The 19,438-nt window shown below is 37.0% G+C and overlaps 1 protein-coding gene across 1 annotated transcript in view; it reads right to left on the bottom strand.

Annotated features, from left to right (window-relative positions):
- Positions 1-2,289: 2,289 nt before the first annotated feature.
- The window catches only part of LOC309485298 (integrin alpha-X-like), a 60,398-nt gene continuing 43,249 nt past the window's right edge, over positions 2,290-19,438 (bottom strand). Inside the window, exons 8-30 of the mRNA XM_082152084.1 lie at positions 16,243-16,393; positions 15,593-15,731; positions 15,364-15,437; positions 15,012-15,120; positions 14,757-14,893; positions 12,028-12,174; positions 11,706-11,906; positions 11,399-11,532; positions 11,157-11,302; positions 10,918-11,066; positions 10,350-10,481; positions 10,183-10,256; positions 9,932-10,073; positions 6,968-7,066; positions 6,080-6,159; positions 5,849-5,935; positions 5,666-5,744; positions 5,406-5,501; positions 5,159-5,245; positions 4,923-5,033; positions 4,712-4,825; positions 3,614-3,724; positions 2,290-3,493 (exon numbers count right to left, since the gene is read on the bottom strand). Coding sequence (XP_082008210.1) covers positions 3,410-3,493; positions 3,614-3,724; positions 4,712-4,825; positions 4,923-5,033; positions 5,159-5,245; positions 5,406-5,501; positions 5,666-5,744; positions 5,849-5,935; positions 6,080-6,159; positions 6,968-7,066; positions 9,932-10,073; positions 10,183-10,256; positions 10,350-10,481; positions 10,918-11,066; positions 11,157-11,302; positions 11,399-11,532; positions 11,706-11,906; positions 12,028-12,174; positions 14,757-14,893; positions 15,012-15,120; positions 15,364-15,437; positions 15,593-15,731; positions 16,243-16,393 — 2,683 coding nt within the window. The 3' untranslated portion in view covers positions 2,290-3,409. The remainder of the gene's footprint in view (positions 3,494-3,613; positions 3,725-4,711; positions 4,826-4,922; positions 5,034-5,158; positions 5,246-5,405; positions 5,502-5,665; positions 5,745-5,848; positions 5,936-6,079; positions 6,160-6,967; positions 7,067-9,931; positions 10,074-10,182; positions 10,257-10,349; positions 10,482-10,917; positions 11,067-11,156; positions 11,303-11,398; positions 11,533-11,705; positions 11,907-12,027; positions 12,175-14,756; positions 14,894-15,011; positions 15,121-15,363; positions 15,438-15,592; positions 15,732-16,242; positions 16,394-19,438) is intronic.

Here is a 19,438-nt window from a genome sequence, read left to right as displayed (position 1 = left end):
TATGAATGTATTCAAACTTTAAAGATTTCATTTAAACAGTCTTTTAAAAGATCATATTTAAACTTTTATGATTATGCTTTGAAATAAATTTAGTATGAACAAAACTTTGGCTCTGGAAAGGCGTTAGCAGACTATCAATCAATGGGGCAATATCAATGGGGCAGCCTGAGTGTTCACAGTTTCTAAATGTTTTCATGGTTGCTCTCTCTGAAGACAGGCCTATGTTGTCATTTTCTCACAGATACAACTTAAGGAATTATTGAACATTTCACAGGCGAGTGAGATGACTTGTGACGCTTCAAATTTCAAATTATTTTACATACCCATGATAAATAAAAAATATGCTTTAAAGGAGCCGTATGTAAGAATGTGGCCAAAACTGGTACTGCAATCACTTTTAAAATGACTGTAGAGCGGTGTATCCCCTCCCCCTCCCCCCTGACTCCAGGTTGCCAGATAGGCTGCAGGATCCAGCAGGAACGTAGGCTGCTACGTAACTGTGGTAACTAGAGCAGAGCTGGCAACCCCGATGCCGAAACACTACTGACTTCGTGATTAAGGAACTTAATTATTTGATTAAATATTTAAGGATAACGCATTTAACGGTAATGGATCGCCAGGTAGTCTGTGCGGGTTTATTTTTTATTTTATTTTTTTACATAGGCTACATGTTCAATTTACATTTTATGTTGTTGTTATATACTCTGAACTGTACCACAAATGCCTTGTATTTGTCTTGTACTTTTTGCACTGTAGGCCTTTGAATGTAATGTTATGTCTGTAATGGACAGAGGTGGACGAAGTACACAACTTCCTTACTTGAGTGAAAGTACAGATACTACTGGTCAAATATTACTCCATTACAAGTAAAAGTTGTAAAGACCTATTTTTACTTAAGTAAAAGTACAGAAGTACTCGTTTGTAAAAATACTTAAGTATCAAAAGTAAAAAGTAAATGTCAATGCATTGTTTTATTATTGTTGCATTGTTGTATGTAATACTTAAAGTACCGTATGCCTCTGAATCTATGCCTGCATACCCTCATATCAATATCACATTTATTTCTAGAACACAGTTCCAGTAGTGGGATTGAATGTGAGATTGAATAAGTGCACTCAATAACGTCCACAATGGTTTCGGACACCCAAATGGCTGTTCCCTCAAATATTGCCCTATTTAAAGTTTTTTGGCTTTTAGTATGAATATGTTCGCCTTACTGTTATCTATAAGCTAGTGTGCAAAAAAGTGACAAAATTCGCATTTAGAAAATCAAACCCAACGTTGAAAATGAAAATCAGGTTTATGTCAGAATCCAATGTCAGATTGACGTTGATCTCCAACATTGGACAGATGTTGTATTGTGGTTGAAAATGAAAATCGGGTTGACGTCAGAAACCAACATCAGTCGGGTTCTGACGTCAACCCTACTTTTATTTTCAATCAATATCCAACGTCAATCTGACGTCGGGTTCTGATGTCAATCAGATGCAGGGTTCTGACGTAAACCCGACATTCATTTCCAACCAAAATGCAACCCCTGCAACCAAAATCATCCACTGACTGATGTTACTTTCTACTCAAGGACCTTGACAGAATTGTAGTGGAGTAAAAAGTACGATATTTGTCTTTCAAATGTAGTGAAGTTAAAGTAAAAAGTTTCCAGAAAAAATAATACTCAAGTAAAGTACAGATACTCAAAAAGTGTACTTAAGTACAATACTCAAGTAAATGTACTTTGTTACTGTCCACCTCTGGTAATGGAATATATTAATAATAATAATAATAATAATAAAGGTAGGCTGACAGGTCAAAATCTTCAGACGGGTACAATAGCCGTTTTTAACTTAATTTTTGCAAAGAAAAGTAGCGTTTCAAAACCGCAGGTTGTTTCACTTACAGCAGCCTTAGATTAACACCATGAACCAAGTAATATTGTTTAAAACCAATTACCAGTATGCACATTAAAATTCTCATGTATCTCAAAAAAGAGGAATTTAATTATTTGTACATGTCCAGTTTGTTACACCTCTCCTAAATAGGCCGCACGTTTTGACACCTCATTCATGGGTCTGTGACAAAAACTGCGGGAGGAGTTGCGTGCCGAAAAAAAAGTGGAAGAAAAATAATTATAAGGAAAATAAGTATGAGCAATAACAATAGTGTTGCTTCGCCTTTGGCAAGCACCACTAATAATAAGTATGAGCAATAACAATAGTGAGTGCCTTGCCTTTGGCAAGCACCCACTAATTAGTTGTAGTCTACTTCTGATGATATGAGTCACTGACACTGTTTTTCATGTTTCAATGTTTAATTTTCAATGTTTAATGTTATGTCAAACACAAATTGAGGTATGCATAAATAATGACACAAAAATAAGTGTAATGGATAATGGCAAAATTATTTAATTTTGGCTTTTGTTGGTTTCCTTACCAACACTAAGTGCCACTTTAAATATGCCAATATTACAAAAAAAAGCTAAATAACAATATATTAATATAAAGCAGAAAGCATTAAACATTTTCAAAATCTGTAGAAATGTGATAAGAAAACAGAATAAAAAGTAACAAAAGGCAATTGTGACCTTTTTCTCTCACAATTCGGACTTTTTTCTGTAAATTTTATTTTTTATTTTTTGAGGAAGAGCTGGAGGAAGTAGGGAGAGGGAAGTCTGGGCATCCCTGCTTAGACTGCTGCCCCCACAACCCGGCCCCGGATAAGCGGAAGAAGATGGATGGAATTCTGACTTTTTTCTTTGCAACTGCGAGTTTATATCTCGCAATCTTCGCAATACGAGTTAAAAAGTCTGAATAGCGATTCTGGGATATAAACTCGCAGTTGCAAACTTTTCTCAGAATTGCAAGAAAATGTCTAAATTTTGAACTGACAATTTATTTTTATTTTTTTTAGAACTGGACTTTATAACTCGCAACTTGACTTTTTTTCTCCTAATTTTAAGTTATAAACTCGCAATTGCAAGAAAATGTCCGAATTATGAGCTGACAATTTTTTCTCAGAACTGGACTAAACTCACAATTCAGACTTTTTTCTCACAATTGCGAGTTTATTGCAAGTTTATATCTCGCAATTTTGACTTATTTCTCGCAACTGTTACTATCAAAAATATCTCTGCTATAGTTCACACTCACAGTCATTATCAGTTTTCATAGCAAAGAAGGAAGTTAAATATTTGAGATGCTATAAATACTTTCATTGTGGTAACTCGTTGCACTCACTGATAAGATAATGAGTAGTGATATGAAATAAGTTCAAAATTGTCCAGTGTTCATTCTAATTAAGTTGTCTGAATCAAGCTGGAATATTTTGCTACACTGAGGTGTTAAATTCACTTTTCATTCTCAAGCCCACAAAACACATCAGTACTTGCATCTTCTAACTGTTTGAGTGCACATTATTGTGTCATGTTTGGCTCTCCTCCTGCATCGCCCTGCGCCTCCTGCAGCATCTGCTTGTACTGGCTTTTGAAGAACCCAGCCTTGTAAAGGGAGAAAATATGCTGTAATAAACTGTACATGCTGTAAGCATTTAAACATATAGATTGTGTAGACAGGTGAAAGTGCCAGCGATTGAAACTGATGTTATGATGGTGATGTACTTTATAGAGTGCCGCTGTGATGAGAGCCAGTAGCAGCAGTCCTCCTATTACTCCTCCAATGATCTCTTTGGTCAGGTTCACCTCCTCATACACCTCCACTTGAGTGTTAATCTACAAAGTGGAAAAATGTGAACAAGTGAATTTTAAAATGCAGTCAGAAGTGATCTCAGTGTAACAGGAAGTCCTCCTCCTTCCTCCGACACAGATGTTCCATGTCCAACAATAGAGACATGATTGTTTACTATGTACATTCTTTTGTTATAATGCATCGGTTTTAGTGTGTGTATGATCCACATCCCTGTCTCTTGTGCTGTTGTAATTCGTTTTATAATGCTATGCACTACCATTAAAAAGTTTGGGATCAGCAAGTTGTATTTTTAAGTTATTAATACTTTTATTCAGCAAGGATGCATTAAATTGATCAAAACTGACAGGAAAGACATTTATAATATTACAAAATATTTCTAATTCAAATAAATGCTGTTCTTTTAAACGTTCTATTCGTCAAAGATTTCTGAAAAACATATGCAGTGGCACAAATGTTTTCAACTGATAATAATAAGAAATCTTGAGCAGAAAATCAGCATATTAAAATGATTTCTGAAGGATCATGTGACACTGAAGACTGGAGTAATGATGCTGAAAATTCAGCTTTGACGTCACAGGAATTAATTTTATTTTAAAATAAAATAGAAAACTGTTATTTAAAATTGTAATAATATTTAACAATATTACTCTGTTTACTGTATATTTAGTCGATTAAATGAAGTCTTGGTGAGCAGAAGAGACTTTCAAAAACATACAAATATTATTTCAGACCCCAGACTTTTGAACAGTAGTGTTAGCACTTTTGACTCTGTGGTATTTGCACAGGAAGTAGATCTGTGTGAAAGAATGTTGTAAGTGCAATTGTCAATATATTTGCAAGAAGCAAAAAGAGAAAAGTATGTGGTCTGAAAAAAAGAAAGAATCAATCATAAATAAACAAATCATAAACTATAAACAGTAGACTGCCGTTATAGATTCCCTCATACAGAGCACTGTTTTGAGAGCTCTTTTTACAGTCATTAGACTTGACATGAACGATCACTGAATCACCTGGGCAGACGGTGCAGTGTGTAGAGAATCAGAGGAAAAGAAAATGTATTTGCTCTTGTCATAATCCAGAGACGCTGAACTGACCAACTCAAAAACTGCAGCCTTGAGTCCAATCTGAGAGAGACACAGATCATGACAATAAGAAATGATCAAAAAGATATGAATATATATGGTCTGTTCTGTGATATGAATTGCTTTAAAAGTCAGATACCTGCTCAATCCATCCAGAGCTCACATTGCCAAATATATTATAGAGTTTCCTTTCATTCTTTGTGAGAGTGACGTCACAGCTGAACACGGCACACACCGCCACAGAGCAGTTCTGACACGCACACACAGAGAGAGAGAGATTAATTAATGTATGTTTAACATATACAACAGGTAAATCAAATAAATTGTGGAAAACAAATGAGGTAAAACAAAACTAAATTTAAAAAGTGTCCTCACCACCAAACGATGATTTTTAATAATGTCCAATAACGCAGAATTGGTGATAACAGGCTTCGTCATGTTCACGCTGTTACAGCCAGGTATCTTTAAAAAGAAAGTGACATTTCAAAATTTTAGACGTTTCTAAAAAAATATGGGTGAAGGATGGGATGCCATTTTTCTTCCCTACATCATACAGAAATTATTTAATTAAATTAATCAGTATACCTGTATGACTTGTGAGATAAGAAATAAATTCACATACTTGCAAATTTGAATTAGTCCAGATGTCAGTATCACCAAGTTTCACTGGTACTCTGATGAAAACTTTTAAAGTTAATTCTCTGAGTTCATTTTGAACCTGAAAGAGAGAGAGAGAGAAAAAGGAAGAGTTATGTTCAGGGTGGGCATTTTAACATTTTCTTCTGTTGATAAAATAAATCCTGCTAAAATCTGTCATTCAGCCTTTTTGAAACTATAAAACCTTTTTGTAATATACTTTAAGATGGAGAACTACAGTAATACCTTTATTATCTGCTGGACCGGTTTCATAAGATCCCTTTTCCCTGACGTAAAATTAATGTGGATGGTGGAATTTTCATGCCTTTCATTTAAAATGAAGAAAGAAAATGACAATGTTACAGTATAGGATAAAGATTTGTTTTATTATTATTATTTCTATACAGAAACATGGAGCAGAGCACTAACCTTATCAAGGCAATATAGATGGCATATTTGACATCAATGGTTTTCTGTTTGTTAAACTCACTGTCGATTGAGTGTTTGTCATTCCCACTGTGAGAGATGGAGGTTTTGTTTATTAGTAGCATTTATCTGTTCCTGATGAAATGATCATGTGAGAATCCTCCTAGAGCTCATGGTAAAAGTGTTTTACGCTTTGAGTTCAACAACTTCTAGCACACAAAGATGATGTCATACCTCGTGACCGCAGCAGTAAACGTCACATTTTGGCCCAGTGAACTTTCTTTATTAATACTGTATGTAATCTCAAACACAACCTAGAATTTGAATGAAAAAGAAAACAAAATTTTTGACTAATTAAAGTTGTTGTAATTCATATGTCACCGTAACATAGCGTAACCCATGAAAGTTGCTCTGGATAAGAGTGTTTATTAACTACTTTGAGTTTAGTCAAGTCAGTTAATGAATGTATATATAAATACGAGTAGAGCTGGACAATTAATAGTATTTTAATTGTGATCACGATTTCTGCTTCTCTTGATAAAGTAAGCATAATTGTTGTGATATTGGCCCGTTGGTTATTTTTCCTGATTTGTTGGACATTTCCATTATCTTGTATCAGTAAGAAGCCTCCAAGAGCTACTTGGGGTTGCCAGATGTCAAGAGTTTAAATCCCTCAATCAGAGCTTTCCTCTTAAATCTATAAATTATCCAGCATGTGTTTTACTTAATCTTCCCAACTTGAAATCCATGCGCTGATGATCTGAAAATACAGGCAAATATGTTTGTTGGAGTTCAGTGATCTCCATTGTGATATTCTGCTGGAATTAATGAATGAAGTATCATACTGCCCATCTGTGACTAAATCTGTGAGAAAAACTTCTCAGAGACTAATTATAATAAATCCAAGCATGACTATAAAATAAACCCCGTCAATGACTTAACGTTCTCTTGATTTGTGCTTGCATGAAAGTGCAATAATTCTCATCAAATGTAAACAGAAATTTCTCAAATGAGAACAATTGTGATTAATATTTTTTGAGCAAAATAATGTTTTTCAGTTTAACCATTAACATGCATTCCTCCACATGAGCAAACGTTCATGCCAGGGGTGTGATTATTGACCTGAGTGTTTCCCTTGAGGATGGGTTTACTGATCTGGCAGGTGGTTTCTCCCAGTGTAACTCCTCGCTCAGCATCCAGAGACACACACTCCACTCTGCCCTGCTCATACAGAACATTTATCATACATATAATACATATATTATATATTATATATACATATATTATCATCTCAGCATACATACATATCAAAAACATGCATCTTTCTAACATTCTATTCGTTACATGGTTTGAAAATATTTGTTAAATAAACGTTAAAGGAGACATATCATGCTTTTAAATTGTTCCTTTTTACATATAAATCATACATTTGTAGTCTATATAAAGCGGAACTGCAATGCTTGGGTCTGAATTCCTCATTATTATAGCTCCACAGGCCCCTTTTCTACCCCTTTTCTAATGTGCTTCTGAAAGCAACTCGTTTTGGTGCGGTCTCTTTAAATAATATTGAGACACTTCATACCCCGCCCCCTCTCCAGGTTGTAGCGGTGACACTCGGTTCAACTCCACCCCGTTCGGCCATTTTTGTAGTCTGGTAGCAGAGATAGGATTATCTAGCGCACAGAAACTTTTATACACACGTTATTAACAAAATGTCAACAACGGAAGACTTGTCCAGCCAGCCTTACATGTTCGAGCCAGAGCCGGAGCGAGATGAAAATGAAGACGACGAACCTGCAGAACAACGTCTTCATATGGATGTATCGCAATGGTGTGTACTGTATTTACACATGAAACTTTGGTCTTCCGACCTTTTACCACCGTGTCGATTTATTTTGATAAATATGTCCGAGGGAGAGAGAGCAAGACAGCGTCTAGTTTGGAGACGGTGATGTCTTGTTTACACTTTCGCCTGGCTCTGAAGAGAGAGAGTGAGCGCGCGCGCGACCGGGTCTCTCTCTCTGCTCGTTCTTTCAGTTAAACATGCTCCTGTCACAAGCGCGGCAGTTCATCTAAATTAGACGGTGTAATGAAGCGTGTGGGTTACTACATCCAACAACCGAACATTTTAACTTACCCTCTCGTAACTTCTGCATCCTTTAGCTTGGACTACAAAATTGCAGCGAGAAATAATAATGGCGGATTGCTCGAAGTGTTGGGCCGGAAGTCAATGTCCTTATTTGGCAGTTCCGCTGCAAATACTGTGACGTGATAGTTCAAAAAACGTCATAGATAACAGAAAAATCTGAACCGGTTGAAAAATATGACCAAAACAGAATATAAAGATATCAACGAAGCACCTGAAGAGAATAATTTCATCTTTTCTGTACTTCTAAACACTCCAAATATACAACAAAATGCATTTAAGGGCTAAAAAAGTGCATTTAGAATGATATGTCCCCTTTAACTAGGGATGGGTACCGAAACCCGGTATTAAACGGGCCCCGGTGCTGAATTTTGAAAGACCGCTGGATCGTTAAGCTCGGACGTTATCGGTTCTGCTGTCGGTACTGGAGAAATTATGAAAGTAACCTACACGTGCTATTTATTATTGCTATTAAGAAATTATTATCTTGCGAATATTGAACCATTTGTGATGCATTTTTGCTAAAGAGAGAGAGAGAGAGAGAGAGAGAGAGAGAGAGTGTGTGTGTGTGTGTGTGTGTGTGAGAGAGAGAGCGAGAGCGAGCGATCTTTCACGCAAAGCCACGGCGCGCGCAACACAACAGCCCTGCTTAATGAGTGACATGAGGACAGAACATTCAAAAGGTTACACTTTAGATCTTTGATATTAAACTAATTTTATTTTAGATTTAGGCTTCCAATGATTATAAAAAAGAAGATATTTGAGGTGTAACCATTAAAAACTAATAACTAAGCCACATTCTCTCCAGCGCAACTTCCTTACCTTCACAGAGCGATGCGCTGTCATTTCTCCCTAAAACCCAAACGTAACGTCAGAATCTGCACGATCGGTGATTGTTGTAAAATGTAGTCTATACTGTTGCTAAACTGCGGGACGCGTTTGATAATAAAAGGCTATTAAAAGTACCAAAATTGACGCAATAGACGCTGTTCCAAGGCGCGCGCTCCGAAACACACCGCAACGAGATATAGCAACGTATATTTTGGGCTTCGTGTGCGCATCTAAACGATCAAATACACAAATATGTCAAAATGGCCGTCTTGGAGATTCACTTAAACAGTTTATTCACTTAAATACAGTTTATGTCTTAAATCGGCGTAAATATTTGGGAGAAAATATGAGGCTTAATAATGATTAGATCTGCATTTGGTCTTAAAGAGGCAGCAGTCTAATAATCCTGCTGACGATTGCTCCATTAATGTGAATCAAACAACAAAAGGCAAAGAGAAAATCAGTCACAGCTCTTGAATGATATAAGCTTTAATCTATCTATGATAAACTATGCAGTGTTATTTTACATCTGACTTTATTAGATGTCTTTTTAACCCATATTACTCCTGAACAGTAATGTCAGTAGACATTACTGAAATTAAAGCACTGGGTATATAATTTGTATATTTGTTTTATTGTATACTTTTTTTTTTTTTTTTGACCATGTGTTTGTACTTTGTTTTTGGCGTCCTTCTGTCTATATAAAACACAAAAGCCTGCACCCTTCTGCATAACATAAATGTTTTATTTGTTTTGTTAAAGCATTGCTTTTTCTTTTGCTATAGATATTTATTTTACATTTCAAAATATAAAGCAATATTAATTATGTTCTAAATTATTTTCCCCCCTTTTTTTAATATAACAAAAAGAACCGATAAGAATACCGTTAAAGTACCGGATCGATAAGGAGTATCGGTAAGAGTAGTAATACCGTTAAAACCTTAACGATACCCATCCCTACCTTTAACACTCCATATTTTTAATGTGGCTCTGTAATTTTAAGTTTTATTTAAAAATGTATTGCATCTTCAGTGTTTTATAGCTATTTTGCTTTAGAAATAGCATTTTTATCATTATTAACTATTATCAGTTTCAGCATATGTGTTTACCTGTTTAGATGTGATTCTCCTGTAGGAAAGTCCAAAGGGGTAGCTGAGGGTGAAGAGGGTGTTGTATGAGTTTTCTCCTCTGTTGTCTGCAAACACTGTCAAGTTGAGCTCCTGCATTATCCCAACCTCTATGTTTGTAGATCTGGATCAAAGAGAGAAATGTAAATACTTTCATAAGCTTCATAAGCAAGATGGTGCGGAATTATTAATTATTAACTTCACTTCAGAAACAGAGCAAATGGTTTGCTCACCCAGAGAAATTGAAATCCAATCGGAGGTCATCAACACATACATTATCAGTTCCACAGTTTATCTCAAAATCCAGCTGTAAAACAAAGTGAATGCACAGAAAAATTCTTGAATTGTACATGTGATAAAGTTCTGGTAATTTCTGCTCTAAACACAGATGAACTCTTACATTGTGGTCTGTGGTGGTCTTTATCTCTGGCAGCAGTACTGGTCTCAAATTGGCCAGACTTCCTGTTGGACTACCCTCAAATGTGAATGTTATCTGATTGGCCAATGGATTCAGAGCATCTTCTGAACAAGCCTTATGGAAAGAATCAATAAGTGATGTTAATAACAAAACACTTTACGATTAAACTTGGGTCACTCTTGTTATGCATTTGATTCTTGTAATGTCCCCATCATATTTCTTGAAATGTTGAATGTAAAATTGAACTCAACATTTGTAGTTTTTATCAGTTAAGTAGACAATATAGATTAATGGTTCTTTATTTCCATCATATCAGGTTACATACTGTTTAACATCCTGTTCATTTTCATGCTGCATGTGTAAATAATCAAGTTATAATTTATAGTTTGTGGTGTTTAAATGTCTTTATTTGGAATTCCAGCAGAAGAACTGTTTTTTTAATGCAAACACATAAAAGTTACATTATAACATTATACATTATATATACATTAATCAGATTCACTGAAAATCTACTCATAAATGTGCAACAAAAATTACATTTGATGCTTACCTCTATAAAAAAAGGATGACTTTTGCATACTTCCTGCAACCCAATGTTCATCACATCACCGAGGAGACGTTTTTTTTCAGAGAAGTATGCACGATATTTCTGTCGCTTGGAATCCAGCATTATGGTGTAATTAATATTTGCAGCCAAACCTAGAAAACGTGTTTGATCATATAAGCCCAAAAATATGTGTACTTGTGATGTAAGAACACAAAAATTATGTAATTATATTATGTATAAACCTGTTATGCGATGTTTGTATCCGCTCATGGTGAAGCACACAGTCAGGCTGTTTTTCAGTGGCTTTGTGCAGTCTGATTGGTCACCGGTTGGTATTTTGGTTGGGTTGTAAATTACTTTGGTTTCCAAGAACATGATGGGTCTGGACCTGAACGATCCAAATATATGAATGATTCACATATGAACACATATGAATGATTATGGCTGAAACAATTTGTATATATTTTAGTTCTTTATAAAAGACCTGAGAAGCAGAACTGCTCCCTTGGACCCAACAGCAATGTCAGGAAGATTGTCTCGAGTCTGGTCTAGAGAAGACTGACTCAATGAAATCCCAAAGAACCGCAAACCTGGTCGCACAGATGATCCAGCAATCCTCTGTTTCATTCAAGAAGGAATTAAACATATAACAAAAATATTGAGAGTCAATGAAGTGAGTCAAGGAAAAGTAATGCAAGAAAGGTGAACCACGAGGCTGAATAAATGATGACAAGAGTTCATTTTTATGTGAACTATCACTTTAAGCTGCCACCAACCCGCATCTTTTTTACCTGTGAGTATTTTGGAATGATCCCTCCATCTATCCCATTGAAGATGTAGATGCTGCCCTGTCCATCCTCCTCTAAAGGAGCTCCAACCAGCACATCCATGAAACCATCACCATTCAGATCTGCTGGACTGGCCAGAGAAGAGCCAAACCGACCCCTCTGACCTGCCATGCCCACCAGTGTATCCGAAGAAAATAAGTCTGTCTATGGAGATATAACAGAGAGAGGAGAAACAGGGTTAAACAGACACAAATGTACATTTGCTCAATCTTACTTGATGAACTCATAAAAAAAAAAAAAATGTAATCTCCAAAAAATCACTGACCTGACGCTTGATGATGTAAACAAACACTAAGCCCTCCCGGTCAGACTCTATGTACGTTGGTGCCGATACCAAAAGTAGGTCTGTAATGGAGTCACTGTTCAAATCCACCACACACACCTCAGCTCCAAAATATGAGCCAATCTGAGGCTGAGAAAAGAGAAGTTTGAACTTTAAAATGATCTGTACTCCCTGCTGATTGTATGTTTCGAGCCTTCTTGTTGTAACTTCATTACATCAACAATTGGTTCTATATGTATACTGTATGTATAGGGGCTTTCGCACCGGATAGTTCTAGGTACTAGCCACCAGGGTGATTCCCAGAGAACTAATGGCTCCCCTAGGAACATTTTCCTGGTTGCATTCGCACCGCTAGTAGGAACTCTAAAGTGACGTAAGCCGTGCTTGTTGTTGTGACTTTTATTTTGATGGCGCTGAGAACGCCAGAGCCTTAGCAAACAAACAAACAGTGCTCGCATTCTCCGTGTTCATTAGTTTACGATCTGTAACAGTCTTGTCTAATACGATATTAGATAGAACTGTAATGCATTGAAAGTAGAGGGTAATGAAAAGTTATTAGCGAATGCCGTGCGGGTGATGTCCAGTGATGCTAGCTGAGCAGAAATACATAATCATGCTTCACTTGGTCCCCTCAACGTTGCGTTGGATTTTCTCCTCAGCGTAAAGGTTAAGAGGTCCATCTATCACTGTTTTCTATGTTCGTACAGTTAGTTTGTAAAATAGATATATAATCTGTGTTTACACAGCCTTTTTTTTTTAAATGGCGGGTGCCGGTGTTTCACGTGCGTTCGGCCAATCAGCGTACACTAGCGTCATGGATAGTTCCTATATAGTGCTGGTTTAGACCCTAATCTGAAGTAGGAGCTAAATAAGTTCCTCCAAAAGGAGTTCCTAGAACTAAAATCGTTCCTAGTTCTTGCGGTGCGAACACGGCAAAAACCGGGAACTTCCGCCAATAGTTCTAGGAACTATGAAAAGGTTCCTCCGGTGCGAAAGCCCCTTACATGTAATGCTGAGACATCAGGCTACAACGCTCACTGCTACCACTACCAAATGCACTATCCCTAAAGATCCTGGAAGTTGTAGCAAAATATTTGCATATTAAAGGTGCAGTTTGTAAGAATGACAGCTAGTGGTCGAAATAGGTACTGCAGTCCAAATTCAAAATATCGGAGATCGTTGTTTCCCCCGCCCCCTCCTCCTCAGACTCACGCAGGTTGCCAGTTTGAAGACACGCAACAGGAACGAGCGCAATTGACAGATTTACACACTGTAAGTTGATCAGTTGATTTATCCACGTTTTAATATGCTCTCATTCATAGAGATTTTTAGATGCATACCGAGGCTTTTTAGGTTGGATAGAATCTGCAATCTCTGACCCAGTTTGTTTGTTGGCTTCCAAGGCTGCAATACGCTGTGTTTTCTGCCAACTGGCATCCTGGGGTGTCGAAATACTATTGGGTGAACTGGCAGTGGGCGGGATCACACAGACCAAAACAAAAACAGACATTCTAACACAGGCACTTTTCAAAGTAAAATGACTAGCTGAAGAAGTGTTTTTCAGAGAAACGAGTATGTGAACTCAGCATGTTTCCTAAATATCTGCAAACATATTATGGTATTTTTATGCTTTAGTAGAGTGAAAAAAGTTACATACAGCACCTTTTAATATTAGTTTTGATTCTTCAAAAAGGCTACTATAAAAGTTTAATTGAGTTAAACTTTTCAATTAATGAGTTTGCTTTCGCTCTACCAGTAAACTGGTTGGTGTAGGACTAGTTGTCCTCCAGCTAATATGGTGTTAATTTGGCTTTTACTGTAAATTGACAAAATGTATTTTCCAGTAATTGTACTGGATCTGCCGTTTCATCTTTTTACCATTAAGATACCATTTCTTCTGTTGCAGGAACACAGCTTTCACATTATATGTATATAAATATGGAAATGTACCAAATCCTTAACATTAAACTCTTAAGACCAAGTGAACGGTCATGGTATACCATTATTTGAACAATGGTTGAAAAAATATGCAATTATTTCTTTAGTTTCACTATTTGTCCAATTTGATAACATTTTTAATCACAGGCATAGTGGCAAACTGCACAGAGCAATTTCATCATCTTTGTCTAAACTTTACGAATAGTCCAAAGCACAATTTCGACATCAGCCAGTCCTGATTTGGACACGCTAATACTGGTCATTTTACAGGATTGTTCACACAAGCATCAAAATATTTTCAACAGGTCCTGTTCACATCATCTTTAAACAGTAAAGTGCTAATAATTTTTAGGCACAGATTGTACAGTATGAGTGAAAGTGCCTATTGTCGTTTGTAGAGAGTTGATTTTACTCTTGCACCACTGCAATATCGTACTTATTACAGTTATTGTATAGGGAAAATCCATATATTTTTATGCACATTGTGGGATATCGCAAAAAAAATGTTTTTTTGTAAAAACGCTGGACGGAAACACCAAGATGCGCATAAATTCTACAAATATGCATAAAAGCTGTATGCGCCAATACAGCTTTTGCACCAAGTATATTTTGCGCCAACTTCAAGTGACGATTTTGTTCTCTTGATGGAAACACTGTTTTATTTGCAAATGTTTTATGCGACACTCCAATGTTGTGCATGAGTTAAATTTGCAATTTTAGCAAATGATACTGATTTTATGTATGATTTGATACCAAAAATTTAAGTTAACAACCTTGGGAGAGTCCAGTAGCAGTTTATATTGATTGGATCTGAGTTGTGATAGAAAGACTTGTCCTTTATGCTTGTATCTCGGAGCTCCTAGAATAGCAAAGCTGGTGCTTGAGATTGATGCAATAGCCAGTGAATAACCTTCAGACAAAAGGCAATAGGTCAATAGTATGTATATTCTGAGATGTATTTGCTGAATAGAAGAAAATTACTCTACATTCATGTCTTCTATGTTTGAGTGTTTAAAAAAAAGCCTCACCTAGATAGCTTTCATGCTCACTGCCTGTTAGAAAAGAGTAGTCTGGCAAATATTCCTGATATCCACCTTTCCACTGGAAAGCTCCCACAGCACTCACTAACACACTTCCCTAAACAAAGCAAAGCAAAACTGTAATTTATTTTGATACATATAGAACATCTCAAGATACCCAATTTCAGTAACTATACAAACAATTATGTTCATTACTAAATAACTAAAGGGCAGAATGTTATCTTTGGGGTCATTTATTAATAGTTTATTTTATTCATGCAATACATACTGTGTATATTTTCAACCTGAAAATACAATTGTACTATAATCATTAACATGGTAAATTTCTATATTTCTTTACATATGGTGTGAAAGCTGTGCTGAATCCATCCTGTGCAAACTCCATTCTGGAGGAATCACCCGAAGTCTGGGTTCCTGCAACAAATCAACAGAAGTTAGGAAAGAAAAACTTGAAATAAATAGATAACTGGGTGAATGCCATTGACATCTTTTCAGGAAGAATCCATTTATTTGAAATAAAAAATATATAACTTATTGTTTGTACAATAAAATTATATATAAATACATACCTTCAATGGCAATAATGTTTTCTTCCAGCTTTTGAAGAATATTATTCAGTGCATCAAAGTCTGTAACTTTGAACACATGCTCAGCAACTGGATCAGTAGCAATTATATTCAATTCGTAACTATTAAAACCACTGCCGACCTGGGGACAAAAAATATTTTCCTAAATATAAATTATCATAAAAAGCATTGAGAGATGCATGGGAATGTGAAAAGTTAAATTCTATATATAAATTCTCTCTCTCTCTCTCTCTCTCTCTCTCTCTCTCTCTCTCTCTCTCTCTCTCTCTCTCTCTCTCTCTCTCTCTCTCTCTCTCTCTCTGGCTTTTTGTACCATTTCAGAATTGAACTAGACATAATTCAACATTTAAGGTACATTTGAGGTTCTGATGTCAGAGATTGTAATGCAAGGGGGTGGTTGTGGCGTAATGGATAAGACACATGCCTTTGGTGTGAGAGACCCGGGTTCGAATCCACTGTGAGACACCAATGTGTCCCTGAGCAAGACACTTAACCCCTAGTTGCTCCAGAGGCGTGCGACCTCTGACATATATAGCAATTGTAAGTCGCTTCGGATATAAGCGTCAGCTAAATGAATAAATGTAAATGTAAAAATGTAAATGTAAATGTAATGCGAAGAAGAACAAACCTACCCCGATTGCATATCGTATTATGTTCTTTGCATTTGCCTCTGATGATGCCTGTGTCAATAAGTTCCTGTCATGTGATTCTCCATCAGTAATAACAAGCAATATTTTATTTGCTGATGGTCTTGCCCCTCCAGATGGTGTAAATAGCTCTCTCCTGGGTATTAGAGAATAGATTTGAATGAATCATGAAAGAAACCTCATATCATTTTCAGCAGTTTGTTAAGACGTTTGCTATTACTTTTGATGGTTAGTCAATAAAATGGCTGATAAAGACCCATAGACTTACAATGAGGAGGGACCTGACAACTATCTATAGATTTGGGGGCTAGCATTATTAGACTTAGCCAGTAAGTAACCCACAAAAATACAAAAAAAACTTCATAGCAATTCCCTAGTGAATCTGTATATGATACATAAACACAGACAGACACTTCCTGTTTAATGTCCCGCTGGCAGTGTTTCAAACAGCTTCATAGTGCTTCATAGTGTTTGAACTTGGACTCAAATATAAAGAAACGCAGTCAGTGAGTGCTTAACTCAAGGAGTTCAGTAAAGTTGGCAATATATTCACAGATTCGAACTTGTGAGCTAAACGTTGTTTAAACACAAAGGACACCTATTTACAATCATAGTATAGACAACGAGCTACAACCCATTTTTTTCCTCAAAACAAGCTGCAAGAGCCTCCTGTAAGTCTCCCATGTGATCTGTGTTTATGGTATCATTTATAATATTCACTGCCCTCGGATTGTAGGTGGTGGGCGTGTCCACCGGGGTTTGGGCGGAAGTGATAGTGGTCTATTTGTTTGCTTCACCTGTTCACCTGAGTTCAATAGGGCTTTGACAGAGAGAGGGAGTGAGCCTGGGAGCGAACACTTTCTGTTGACTGCACTTTCGCACTCACACAGCACTTTTATGACCTGGTAGCTGCAGTACCAGTTGTATCTTGACATGTTGAAGCGTAATAAATGATTGAACGTAGATCATTAGATCAAAAAGATCAACTTTTTAAACCAGAGTGTTGTTCTACGGAAACGAGCTGTTCATCACGGATTCCATGGATCATAACGGAACACTTTGGATATCAGAGGAAACACAGAAATGTTTGGCGCTCCGCTATATTGGATGGCGGTTCATTCATTTCTGCTCGAGGGATAAAGACCTGGCCGCGATCAATACAGCAACGGAAGCGGTATGTAATAACTTGTCAATTTGTGCTGTGCAAGTTGTTTGTTTGAACACAGTGTAAATAGGCTACTGCCGCTCGTCCATAGGGGACACATTGTTGCTTGCTGGTGTTTATTGTTGGTCTTTGGATGTGGTTTATGACGCAACGGTTGGTTGATTGATGGATTGAACGGCGTGGATTTTTGGATGATTTGTGGTACATTGGGAAATGGCAACAAGTGAATCAAATTCACATGTTAATGGCTCAGAGATGGATGAACAAAAGAGAGAAATCAAACTCACTGCCAAGGCCTTGGTGAATAAAATAGAAACACTACAAAAGGAACGTAGAAAAAAGGTTCATCAAATTGCAAAAGGATGATAATGCCCCACAAGTGCGATCCCATCTTGAGAAAATGAGTCAAATGGTGGACGAAACTACTATGTTATATGAGTCTGTGATTCCCTTGCTTCCTGAAGAGGAACAGGAAAGACAAAAGGAATGGTTTGTGAATGTACTAAAATGCCACAATGGATTTATGGAGGATGTAAAAGGATGGCTTTCTGAAATGGGGAGACAAACAAGCCGTACTATTGCTCATGTTGTCACAAATGATGCTCCCATATTTGTATCACAAAAGGAATCAATACACAAGTTGGACGAACCTCATTATGATAATGAGTCTAATGTTTCAAATCACTCTAGGCAAAGTGTTCAAGCCTCTGTTATACAAGATGAAATTAAACCAAGTGATAGTGTGTCAAACATGGGAAGTAAATGTTCTAATATTGAGCAGAGCCGGGCTGGAAGAAAGTCCAGTGTCTCAACAACATCATCAGCATGCATTAAAGCAGAGGCAAATATGTCTGCTCTCATTGCAAGACAAAGATTATTAAAGGACAAACATGCATTAGAAGAACAAGAGGAGCAGCTAAGGAAAAAACGTGAAGAGTTTGATCTTGAAGTGGAAATAGCCGCATCAGTGGCCAAAGTGAATGTGCTGAGAGGCTCAAGAGGGTCTTGTGTTTCAAGTCATCTATCTGTGAAGTCCAATGGCATGAATTCTTATTTAGAAAGGGGACAAAGGAAAACTAAAACACTTAGTGCTGAGGCAAAAGCATTTGTGCCTGATGTGAATATTTCAATACTTGGACAGCCCAATTCACATTTCTTGGGTACAAAACCTCAAGTGGAAAATGTTATTCAACCACCACAACCTCAACACACATCGTCTAGGCGTCCAGAAGTTGCGGGACATCAAGATACAGTACAATCACGTCCACTGTTTCAGCACAGGAGTCATCAATTGGCAACACAGGTGACAAGCAGCAGTGATCAAATTCAAATAATTACTGTGTTGGAAAAACAAAATGAGATAACTGCTTTATTGGTTCAGCATCAATCTCTTTCATTACTGCCTAAAAGAGACATTCAGGTTTTTGACGGTGATCCTTTGCAATACCATACCTTCATGAGGGCTTTTGAACACAGCATTGAAGAGAAGGCTGACAATCCTAAAGACTGCTTGTACTTCCTTGAACAGTATATCAGTGGGCATCCAAAGGAGCTTGTCAGAAGCTGTCAACATATGGCACATGACAGAGGATATGCCAAGGCTAAGGCTTTGCTACAAGAGCATTTTGGTAATGCACAGAAAATTGCTTCAGCCTACATGGAAAAGGCTCTTACATGGACACCAATAAAATCTGAAGATGTGAAATCTCTACAGGCATACAGTCCTTTTCTACGAGGATGTTGTAACGCCATGGAGGATGTTGAATATATGGAAGAGTTGAACATGCCTAGTACTATGCTGACCATCGTAAAAAAGCTGCCCTACAAACATAGGGACAGATGGAGAACTGTGGCTTGTGAGTTGCAGGAAAGGAGTGGCCGGAGAGCCACATTTACAGATGTTGTCGGCTTCATTGAAAGACAAGTGAAGATCGCAAGTGATCCGCTATTCGGGGATATACAAGATACATCATCAACAACAGCAAACAAGGACGCAAGGAAATCTAGGTTTGAGCC

The sequence above is a fragment of the Leuciscus leuciscus genome (assembly GCF_965113295.1).
Source record: "Leuciscus leuciscus genome assembly, chromosome: 21".
In the NCBI taxonomy this organism is placed as follows: domain Eukaryota; kingdom Metazoa; phylum Chordata; class Actinopteri; order Cypriniformes; family Leuciscidae; genus Leuciscus; species Leuciscus leuciscus.
The sequence above is the reverse complement of the archived record's forward strand: the minus strand, read 5'-3'. Positions and strand labels throughout refer to the sequence as shown.